At 36.4% G+C, this 12,036-nt stretch overlaps 1 protein-coding gene and 1 long non-coding RNA gene across 2 annotated transcripts; one reads left to right on the forward strand and one right to left on the reverse strand.

Annotated features, from left to right (window-relative positions):
* Positions 1–1,730: 1,730 nt before the first annotated feature.
* Positions 1,731–3,138, reverse strand: LOC139812411 (uncharacterized). Its single transcript, XR_011731866.1, has 3 exons — positions 2,980–3,138; positions 2,682–2,906; positions 1,731–2,601 (listed from the first exon to the last, which is right to left on the reverse strand). It is a non-coding gene; the product is annotated as an uncharacterized lncRNA (long non-coding RNA).
* Positions 3,139–4,454: 1,316 nt separating this feature from the next.
* Ada3 (transcriptional adaptor 3) lies at positions 4,455–6,883 on the forward strand. Its single transcript, XM_071777204.1, has 2 exons — positions 4,455–4,586; positions 4,696–6,883. Exon 2 carries the CDS (start codon positions 4,809–4,811, stop codon positions 6,147–6,149), a length of 1,341 nt encoding a protein of 446 aa, XP_071633305.1. The 5' UTR covers positions 4,455–4,586; positions 4,696–4,808; the 3' UTR covers positions 6,150–6,883.
* Positions 6,884–12,036: the final 5,153 nt, after the last annotated feature.

Consider the following 12,036-nt stretch of genomic DNA (forward strand, 5'->3'; position numbering starts at 1 on the left):
GAGTGTTTCGCGCCGACTTCGGCATGCGAGAAGCTAATAACTGCGCTATTGTATATATGTAGGACATGGTCGTGCGAGATGCGAATACAGTTTATGCTATATCGATATTTAAAAAAGAAAGAAGCAAGAAGAAAAAGGGAAAGGAAGGAAAGGAAACCAATTCTTGGAGCAGGCAACTGAAGAATTTTGTATTTCCCATTAACGAGCATAACACGAGCGTAATACATACTTGTTTCTCTCATAAATGTATGATAATGTCATTCATCGAATATCACGTTTACATTTTGCAGCATCGTGTCGAAGACATTTATATACAATTTTAGAGTAGAAACTCTTGTCCCTCTTGTAAAAATTACGAAATCAGGCGTCGGATTTACGGAGATCAGGAGGATCTGCGGGACAGACGCGACCTGCGAAATTCCGTGTTCGATTAAGAAAAAAAAATGTTAGACGCAGACTTACGTGATCTACGTAATTGTATTTTATTGTGTGACGGCGTGTGTCTCGGAAGGAGAGTAAAAATATCGTCTGTAATTCGCGCTAAAACTAATTTTTAATTTTTACCCTTGCCTCTTTAATTTGGATTCGTCTCGCGCTGTTGCGAAGTAAACACACCGGCTCCAATCGTCGCGATTATTTTGTAAAAAAAAAAGAAAGAAAATCATCGTTATTGTTTCGTTGAGCTTGTACATACGACAAGGCGCCGCTTGTTCTCGATCGGTCGAGGATACGTATTTAAGCGTTCAACGCTTAGGGAACGAGGAACAAGGAAACGCGAGTCGCGCTCTGTTGACTATTTATCGGTCGGAACGCGACGAACCTATGTTAGCATCATATGCATAATTACTACTAATTAATTATAAGATACACAAACGTAGATATATATGCATACATCATACAGATATATACGTAAGTGGGTTCTCAAGGCGCTCCGGATTACATTCCGGGGACTCGCGATCGCGGGGTTTCTTGCGTGTTCATTATCGAAAGGGGTAAAAACATCTCCGATATCGGCGACTCTACCATTTATTTATTTCCTCGCGTAATGGAAAAAAAATAATAGGCTTGTTCTTTTTAGGTGAACTTCTTTGCACGGTTCATCTTTTCTCTTTTTCTTTTCACGTTAGAGAAAAAAAGAGAAAAGATGAACTGTATAAGAAGTTAATTCAATTAAAAAGAACAGGCCAAATATACTAACAGCGTCAATCTAATTCGAATTAATCCTGTTAACTGAGTAAAAAAAAGATTACATGATAGGCCGCTCGCAATCACTCGCAATACGAATAATAGCAATGTAAATGAATAGTGTGATGAGAGGAAAAGGGAGAAGAAAAAAAAGGAGGAAAAAATGCAATCGGCGAGCGTGGGCCTTCGTCGAGCACTGCTAAGATTTTTAACTTTTACAAGGAGACTCGAGTATGAGAGAGAGAGAGAGAGAGAGAGTGTGTGTGTGTGTGTGTGTGTGTACGCGCGCGCGCGCGTGTGTGCGTGTATATGCAATTGGTATTTAGTACAATTTTTTGAACCTGCGAGGCCGGCGGGAGATGCATAATGTGTATGTTTCAGTGATCACATTTTTCGACATATATTATTATTATTATTATTGGAATAATAAAAGATTAGTACCGGATCGACGCAGTCGACTTTATTACTATACATCCAGTTTTCGTAGACGTTCCCTCTCCATCGTACCCGAGAGGGTAAAGAAAAGAGAAAGACAATTACCAACGTATGTGTCTCTGACTTTACTGATTTATTATTATAAACGATAAGGTACAATAATACATTATAGTACTATTACATTACTGCGCAGTTAGTTAGAGACGATAGAAATCAATTATGTATGTATATGTATATAAAATTTATATATAAATGACAAATTTTATTTATATATAAATTATATAAATACTAATATACAAGAAGGATGATCGTACAATTTTATTCGATATGCACCTTGGGATAAAGATATAGAAGATTACGATACGTTAAATCGGGCGAAACAACTTCGTCTGTAAACTCGAGACTATCTCCTTAACCGGTCGATTCTTTTCATCCGGATATGGAACTAATCTTCTAAGGTCGGGATCAAGACATCTCGGTAGTTCTTCGGGTCTGGGACTGAGATCCAATTTCAAATCCCTGGTAAGCATTTTAATCGTTTCAAGTTGGAACCAGGTCTTTGTAGTTCAACCAAAAACTTATAAAAATCTTCATCGCGAAGTTGTTCGCTTTCCTGCTTGAAGAAGCTCGAGACTGTTAAAGTAATGGGCCTATAAGAACATCAAGATGTTAGTTAAGCCTTTTGATAGAAAAATGGAGCATTATAAAAACCTAAAGCTATCGAGGCAATTGGCAAAATCGTCCGGCGACCAACTACGTCTTTTATCCAAACTCTCATCTTTCTAGCAAACCACGTCGAGTCGGCGGTTCCACTTTCTTTCGCCACTGTTCCAGACCGCCCGACTTTCTGTCTAAAGATCCAGCAGTGCTATCCGTATCACCACCGCATCCGATTACACCAGACAGATAAATTGCAGTCCACGCGAGAGGCATTCTATAACGACCCAGGCATTCGCACGCAGCAGCTGCGGCAGCTCTGACCTATGCGGAAATGAATAAGACAATAATATGAGAAATTGCCATTTTGAATGCATCAGTATTTTATTTTAACATTTTATTACCTTATCTTTATTTTTATCTTTGCGTAAATATGGTTCGGGACACTCTGATATATCGCCCTGCAATACTTTCTCGAGCCGTACGACAAGAAACAAATCGGGACTGGGTTTATTGATGCTCAAAACGCACCTTCTAGTTAAGGTACTTACATCGCTATAAGCGATGTGTCGTCCAAGCATTCTTTTCAATCCCTCTGAATTCATATCGACGTAGAAATTTTCGGACACCTGAAATATAACAATTTGTAATTAGCATTATGCATTCTTGAAGTTGTAATTTCAATGATAAAAAATATCATACCTTTTTCTTTTCTCTGGCATCGTATAATGCGAGACTCGCGAATATTGGCTCCACTTCTAGTTGTAACTTTAATTGCAGACATTTTACGAGAATTTTATGAGCAAACTGTAGGTTAGGTTGCTGATTTCTTGCCAGTCTTGCCACTCGTCGTCAGCTGAGAAGTATGTGCACTTTATTGCACTATGGTGCAGACATTAAAACGAAATATTGACCTTTAATTAATTTTTATTAGAATACAGTTGTTTTCCAAATAATAAAAATTATAGGGACACATTATCCAAATGATTCTGGAGCGATTGGATTAAAAAAAAATATTTTTTAAATACTTTCTGCTAATTATACGCTTAATCGATTTTAATTAATTGTGATTAATGTATGGTTTTCCAAACTCTGAAAAGTTTTTTCCAAATATCTCCAAATGATTTCCAAACGATTGGGTTAGTTAATTTTCAATAATTTTTAATTTATTTGCTAAATATACGTCGGTCTCTCTGATCGTTACCGAGCGTAACGCCGTAGTTGACGTCCACTTTCTCAGAGGACAGATTAGGACAGACGTCCCTAGATTTCCTCTAGTAAGAGTTAGGACACCCCGGTCTGACTCCTGATTGGTTCTGCCATTAATGGGGAAGACGTTAGTGGGAGTGAGACAAAGCTATAAGTGGGAGTGAGACAAAGACCCATGAAAAGTACGAGTGGGGAGGCTGTCTCAGGCTGTCTCTCTCGATCGTTCGCATAATTCCCCATTAATGGCGGACGGTGTCCTAACTCTTACTAGAGGAACTCTAGACGTCCCCCGAAGCCGGATGGCCGCTCTCAGGTTTCTCTCTGATTAAGGTGATCCTAAAGCCGTGATCCTAGCCGGTTTTTTTCAGTTTTTTTCTTAGCACTAATCTTTTAATTGGCTTTATAGAAATGCAAAATTCGTGTTTAGAATTAAAGTACGCATCAAAATCTAGGTCATGGTGGTCGATTTATATGTGGTGGTCGTCACGTATAACAAAAAATATTAATTTTTTTTCGTTTTCGATATAAATTCGACCACCATGACCTAGATTTTGATGCGTACTTTAATTCTAGACAAGAATTTTGCATTTCTATAAAGTCAATTAAAAGATTAGTGCTAAGAAAAAAACTGAAAAAAACCGGCTAGGATCACGGCTTTAGGATCACCTTAATTGCTTCTCCTCAAATTCTCCTCAAATTCGATTGTGATTGGTCCATTTCCTACGACTCACGACTCGCATTGTAGACCCAGCATTACGGCTACGGTCAACGTGACGCTACAAATGCTTCGAAGCATTTTTTGATTGGTTAATTCGTAAAATTCTTTTTTCTGATTGGTCAATCAACTGCTTCGAAGCATTTGTAGCGTCACGTTGACTGTAGCCTACTTCGCACATGCTGCGGGACCATCACTCTCGGTTGTGATTGGTGGCCGCGGTCAGCCAATCGGCAAGCAAGCCGCCGGATGCGCTTCTTTATTACTGGACTCTATTGCTATGTAGATAAAAGTTTGTGTCTATAACCTAAACGACGAGATTTGTGTAAACTTATCCATTATTCACGTTTAATAGTATCCGATATCCATATTTTATACCTAAAAAGTAAGATGAAGTAAATGAGAGATTGATATTCATAATTTGATAGTTTGCAGTATTTATCAAAGCCTATTTATCACGAATGTTAAATAATTACGTTCAATAATTATTACAGATGTAACGTGAGATTATTTATTTGAGGGTACTCGAAATCAATTACAAAAGCAATAGCTTTTATTTGAAGCAATAATATTTCTTGCTGTCGGTTGTCACAATTCGTTAAAAAATATGTCTGGAAAAGGGAAGCAAAGTTCTAAGAAAGCTGTCGTTAAAATACGTGAATCTGGGAAAACCACACAATCTTCAACGACGAATTCTGATGTGAGCTCGGAGGTACCAGAGCCAACAACTTCTCAGTTTCTTCTAAAGACGGTTGACACCAGTCGAAATCTGCCAAGATACACCAGTATCTTAAAACGTACGGCAGAGGAAGGCATTGGCATGGAGGATCTCGATACACTACAACTAGAACTCGAGACACTTTTGTCAGCGGTTGTTGTACGCCATCGCACACTTCATGATGAGATCGCTAGTTTATTTTCGGCGGAAGAGCGCAGAGACAGAAGATCGAAAAGCGGTAAGAGTCTGTCTCTACTTGACAAGAAAATACGTGAAGAGAAATTCAAACCAAAGGAAATCAACACCAAGAGTCAGTCGCCTTTGCACACAAAACTTTTTAAGCAGAAGACAGTAGGAAGTTCAGCCAGTCAAATAGTGCCAAACTTACATGAAATTTCAAGGATTGAAGGATCTAAGTCTGATGTACCAAAGCTGCTTTTGTCGAAAAATGATACACCGAACAAGTTTTGGGCGTCAGTGGATCCCTATTGCACCGACATCATGCCTGATGATATTAAATTATTGGAGGAACTGATTGCTACACATGGGGACATAAGCGAATTCAAGAAGATTCCTTCTTTAGGCCGTCATTACAGCTTAATGTGGGCACATAACGATTTATTACAAGAGGAAGATGCAGCCAACCCAAACAGAGAAAAGAAGAAGAATCGTACAGATATGTCACACTTGATATCCAAAAGTGATAAAAAAGCTAATAGCATCGCAGGACCCCTTACTCAGAGACTGGTTTCTGCACTTCTAGAGGAGAATGTATATATCGCAAATAATAACATGGAGAACAAATTATTCCGAGATGAAGATCCGCCTGTCTTGAGAGATCTAACTATCCAGAATTCCATGAGCTTGGAATTACGAATGCATAAAGAACTGGTTGAGCAAGGTATCTTGGAACCCGATGCACAAAAAAAGAATCAAGAGGACGATGAAATTCTTGCAGAAATTAAAAGATGCCAACAAGAACTTTCTGCATTGTCTAATCATAATGTTACGCAGCTGAAGAGACTGTTAAATCTAGCCCAGGAGGAGAGCAAGCGGCAAGCATTAAAACGGAAAATTAGCGTTGCTGATAACGAGGTGATAGAACATTACAAAAAATTGACCTTGGTAAAACAGAGAAAAGTGCCATTAACAAGAAAGGATCATGAAAAAGCATGGGCATGTCTTCGAGAAAGGGAAACTCTCTTGGAACAATTAAATGTTGCCAAGTAGTTTGAAGATGAGTTAAACTATGTAATGATTATGAAAAAATATTTGTTGTGATTTTTGACACTATAAATATATGATAGTATTATAAATCGTGAATTTTCCTTATATTAAGAAATATATAGGTTTAGTATAAAAAAATCAGTGCGTAACTCCATGTACTACTATATATTGTGATCAAAATTAATTTGTGCAGCGTGAATATAGAGTTTAGAATTCAATAATATTACTCATCAAAGTTGAGTGTATATTTTTTTTGGCATGTATGTTGCGCGATTAATTTTTATTTCTAATACTGAGAGAATTCCAACAATAGTTTATTTCTAATACTAAAAGAAGTTCCAACAATTTGATATAAATATAAGAGATTCCTTTTCACTAAAAAGTTATGTTATCATCCAACTAATTTACATTATTTGTTTAAAGTTGTATAATTACTAAATAATACAAAAATTTTGATTTTTTAAAACAATTTTGCAGTTTTATCTTTTATTAAAAGAGATGTAGACTACGTTTACACGACCTGATTTACAATAACATCGATGTTATAACTTCGGCGTAAATTTGGCCGTGTAAACGTAGTCATATTAATTTTCATCGATATTCTCTCATTATCAATATCTTCTTCTAATGTAAATAAATTTTTATAGCATAGTTTGTAATATAGAACTTATAAATAAAATATCAGTGTAAATGTTCGCATAAATATATACATATTAAAAATTTATTTCTAAAATTTACGTACGTGTGTATATCAAATTTAAAGCTGCAAAAAATATAAAAATTAAAGTAAATTATTTTTGTCTTAAACACGCACAAAACCCGACATTAAAAGAAATTGTGACTTATTTTATGTCACTTATGACTTTAATTCAATAACATACTAATTTTTTTGTTCACAATTCGTTAAAAATGATTTCTTTTGTTATTATGATACGAGGGTCGGTACGAAAGTAATACCTCCTAATTTTTTTCTCAGAAAATTTTATTCCTGGAACTTTGATGTTTACATGAGTTTAATCTTACATTTTTATGGTGCACATTTATTATTTTTCCACATAATCACCATCTCTTTCTATACACTTTTAAGCGGGGAGCACACACTTCGGCACAACGCATAATGCGTAAGCATAAGAAAACTGATTGGTCTATTTCCTTATGCACATGTGTATGGACCAATCAATTTTCTTATGCTTACGCATTATGTGTTGTGCCGAAGTGTGTGCTCCCCGCTTAAAAGTGTATAGAAAGAGATGGTGATTATGTGGAAAAATAATAAATGTGCACCATAAAAATGTAAGATTAAACTCGCGCATGTAAACATCAAAGTTCCAGGAATAAAATTTTCTGAGAAAATATTACGAGGCATTACTTTTGAACCGACTCTTGTATAATGCTCGTATATATGCATATGAAATTAAAGCAAGGAACACAGACTTTTGCATAACGCATAATGTGTAAGCATAGGAAAATTGGTCTATTTCTTTATGCATATGTATATAGACCAATCAATTTTCTTATGCTTACGCATTATGCGTTATGCAAATGTCTGTGCTCCCCGCTTAATTAAGAAAAAAAGAGATTCTTAAAGAGAGATAAGATTAAATTAAGATTAATTTTATGTACGTGTTTTGTTGTATAATTGTAATTTAGAAAATGTAAGATTTAAAATGCCGTAATACAAAGCATTCTGATAGCATATTTATTAAATATCTGATATTTAATTTTTATAAGAATGTATTTGTAGATTCCGATAAAACAGAAAGTAATTTTAAAAAAGTACTTTAGTACTCAGAATTGAATTTTTTTAAAGCGTTGTAAGTGGTATGTATGTGCGCATACACGTTACTTAAATTGTATATACATATGTATTATTTAATAACTCTTTATTCTTTAATAACTCCGTTAAATAGGATATGAATTGTACACGACTGTAATAAAAAAATATGTATTTAAAAATAGAATAAAATACTTTGTAATATACATGCACACTATCCTCTTCTAATATTACTAAAAAAAAACAGTTATTTCGTTTATATGGTATCATAATTTACTTCTTTTTTTCATTACTTTCATTTTTAAATATATTGAATTATTATCTTAAAACAGTTCAAGCAAGACAAAATACGTTTCCGAGATCCAGGGGCTAGGTCAGACTTCCCTGCTGAAAAAGCTCGATTAAAACCATTAGAAAATCCTATTCAGTCTAATAAGATTGAATTGTGTTTTTAAACTTGCATTTTCCATTAAAACATAATTACTCTCAAATCGATTGTACTTTGTACTATTGCAACAGCATATTCTTAAGGGGATCCTATAGTGGCAGTAATTACCGACATTTAGTTAAAACATAACCACTTTTAATTGGCTTTACGGAATTGCAAAAATGTAGTCTAGAATTAAAGTACGCACAAAAATCTAGAGGGCTAGATCGGTTTTAACTTCCAAAACGAAAAAAAATTAAAAATTTGGGCACATAGAGCTGTCACTAACGACAATATTTGGTTATACAAAAATACTGCAGTTTATATATACCTAAACAAATTTAGCCCCCCCAAGTGGATTATTGATATATTTTTTTTTACCAATCGTTTGGTGGTTGATTGGTAGTATTTGGTACCGTATTCAAAACGTTCGGTAGTTTCTCGTTTTTCTAGGAAATCAAAAACAAATTTTTGATCTCTTTTAGCCCCCCCACTTTGACTGTGGTAGTTTTTTTTTTTTTTTAATCGATTGGCGATTGATTGGCAATGTTTGGTACCGCATTAAAAACTTTTGGGGTTTCACGTTTCTTTAGAAAATCGAAAAAACAAATTTTTGATCTTCTCTTAGCTCCCCCACTTTGACTGTGGTAGTTTTTTTTTTTTTTTAATCGATTGGCGATTGATTGGCAATGTTTGGTACCGCATTGAAACCTTTTGGTAGTTTCGCGTTTTAAAAAGGAAGAATTAATTGTCAACAAATTTTTAACCTTCTTTAGCGCCTACACTTTGACTGTTGGGAATTTTAAATTCTTTTTTTACCAATCGTTTAGTAGTTGATTATGTTAAGAGCTGTAAGTTATTGAAAATTTTATTTTAACATTCCAGTGTATAGTGACGATTGCACACATTCACTAATGCTGCGTTCCCACTACACGCGTCGCGTCACGACGCCGCGTCATGAGTTATCCAATCAAAACGTTTTATTTTATGACGTCATTTTCGACGCAAGATCTTGTCGGAAATGACGTCATAAAATGAAACGTTTTGATTGGATAACTCATGACGCGGCGTCGTGACGCAACGCGCGACGCGTGTAGTGGGAACGCAGCATAATAGCGTCTTCCCGAACGCACCTATTGTGGGCATTCAGGAGCGCATACGTATGTATGTACACGCACTAGGCTCTGGGGTCACATGCGCATGCTCTAGGGCTTAAGCGGGGCGCACACACTTCTGCACAACGCATAATGCGTAAGCATAAGAAAATTGATTGGTCTATTTCCTTATGCACATGCATATGGACCAATCAATTCTCTTATGCTTATGTTTATGCGCTATGCATGTTTGTCTGGATTGACCTTAAAGCCCCTTGCACAATGCCAGGCAACAGGCAATAGGAACAGGAAATAACCAAAAAATCGTTAATTACAACCTAAAAAATTCAAATGCTATGATTGGTTGGCAATAGGCAATAGGCACAGAATTTCCAACGTGACGGAAACTCTGTGTCTATTGCCTGTGTCACTGTTTATTCTGCATTTATACATGATTTCTGATTTCTATTCCCTGTTCCTATTGCCTGTTGCCTGGCATTGTGCAAGAAGCTTAAAGGTGGAAGCACATAAAATTGCAGAAGCCATGAGCAAAATGCAGAAGCCATATGCGCATGCGCGATGGTATCTGTTAGAGCTCTTCAGATACCATAGCGCATGCGCATATGGCTTCTGCTTTCTGCTCATGGCTCCTGCAATTTTATGTGCTTCCACTTTTAAGGCCATCGCACACAAAATTGCATAGGCTGCATAAGCATAGCATAAAGCCCCTTGCACAATGCCAGGCAACAGGCAATAGGAACAGGGAATAGAAATCAGAAATCATGTATAAATGCAGAATAAACAGTGACACAGGCAATAGACACAGAGTTTCCGTCACGTTGGAGATTCTGTGCCTATTGCCTATTGCCAACCAATCATAGCATTTGAATTTTTTAGGTTGTAATTAACGATTTTTTGGTTATTTCCTGTTCCTATTGTCTGTTGCCTGGCATTGTGCAAGGGGCTTAAAGGTGGAAGCACATAAAATTGCAGGAGCCATGAGCACGAATGCAGAAGCCATATGCGCATGCGCTATAATGTCTGCATACTGCCTATGGCTTCTGAATTTTCAATCTACATACACTATGCTTATGTATTTTTATGTGGATTGAAAATTCAGAAGCCATAGGCAGTATGCAGACACCATAGCGCATGCGCATATGGCTTCTGCATTCGTGCTCATGGCTCCTGCAATTTTATGTGCTTCCACCTTAAGACCGCTGGACCAATGAGCATCATATGTAAATCAATATGGCGACTTTATGCTGGATGCTCATTGGTCCAGCGGTCTTATGCTATGCTTATGCAGCCTATGCAATTTTGTGTGCGATGGCCTTTAAGGTCAATCCAGACAAACTTGCATAGCGTATAAACATAAGCATGAGAGAATTGATTGGTCCATATGCATGTGCATAAGAAAATAGACCAATCCGTTTCTTTATGCATATGGTTATGCACCTATGCAAGTTTGTCTGGATAGACCTTAAAGCGGGGAACACACACTTCTGCACAACGCATAATGCGTAAGCATAAGAAAATTGATTGGTCTATACACATGTGCATAAGGAAATAGACCAATCAATTTTCTTATGCTTACGCATTATGCGTTGTGCAGAAGTGTGTGCGCCCCGCTTAAGCCCTAGAGCATGCGCATGTGACCCCAGAACCTAGTGCGTGTACATACGTATGCGCTCTTGAATGCCCACAATGTGTGCAATCGTCACTATACATAACTGGAATGTTAAAATAAAATTTTCAATAACTTACAGCTCTTAACATTACCAATCAATCACTAAACGATTGGTAAAAAAAGAATTTAAAATTCCCAACAGTCAAAGTGTAGGCGCTGAAGAAGGTTAAAAATTTGTTGACAATTAATTCTTTCTTTTTAAAACGCGAAACTACCAAAAGGTTTCAATGCGGTACCAAACATTGCCAATCAATCGCCAATCGATTAAAAAAAAAAAAACTACCACAGTCAAAGTGGGGGGGCTAAGAGAAGATCAAAAATTTGTTTTTTCGATTTTCTAAAGAAACGCGCAACCACACACCAAAAGTTTTTAATGCGGTACCAAACATTGCCAATCAATCGCCAATCGATTAAAAAAAAAAAACTACCACAGTCAAAGTGGGGGGGCTAAAAGAAGATCAAAAATTTGTTTTTGATTTCCTAGAAAAACGAGAAACTACCGAACGTTTTGAATACGGTACCAAATACTACCAATTAACCACCAAACGATTGGTAAAAAAAAATATATCAATAATCCACTTGGGGGGGCTAAATTTGTTTAGGTTTTATATATACAAAATGAGAATCTAGCCCTCTAGGGAAAACATTGAAGAACAATATCGTGCAATTACAACTACGATAGAAGTCTAGAAAAAAAGTGTCAATGTTTTAACTTTTATACATGCAAATATACAAGCGGAATGACAAGAAGAGCAGTATGGCGTGTAGCGAGAGATGGCGCAGCAATCGAAACAAGGACAGATGCCTCTCGTTAGACAAGGGTAGATATAGGCCGGTAATATAGAAAATGATAGAAAACGAATTAGAACGGAATTAAAAATGTTCGACATTATCGACATCGAGGA

The sequence above is a fragment of the Temnothorax longispinosus genome, chromosome 4 (genome assembly GCF_030848805.1).
Source record: "Temnothorax longispinosus isolate EJ_2023e chromosome 4, Tlon_JGU_v1, whole genome shotgun sequence".
NCBI classification, from domain to species: domain Eukaryota; kingdom Metazoa; phylum Arthropoda; class Insecta; order Hymenoptera; family Formicidae; genus Temnothorax; species Temnothorax longispinosus.

Excerpts from the sequence above, each read along its gene's own strand:
- Ada3 (XM_071777204.1), top strand. The coding sequence starts at position 4,809 with ATGTCTGGAAAAGGGAAGCAAAGTTCTAAGAAAGCTGTCGTTAAAATA.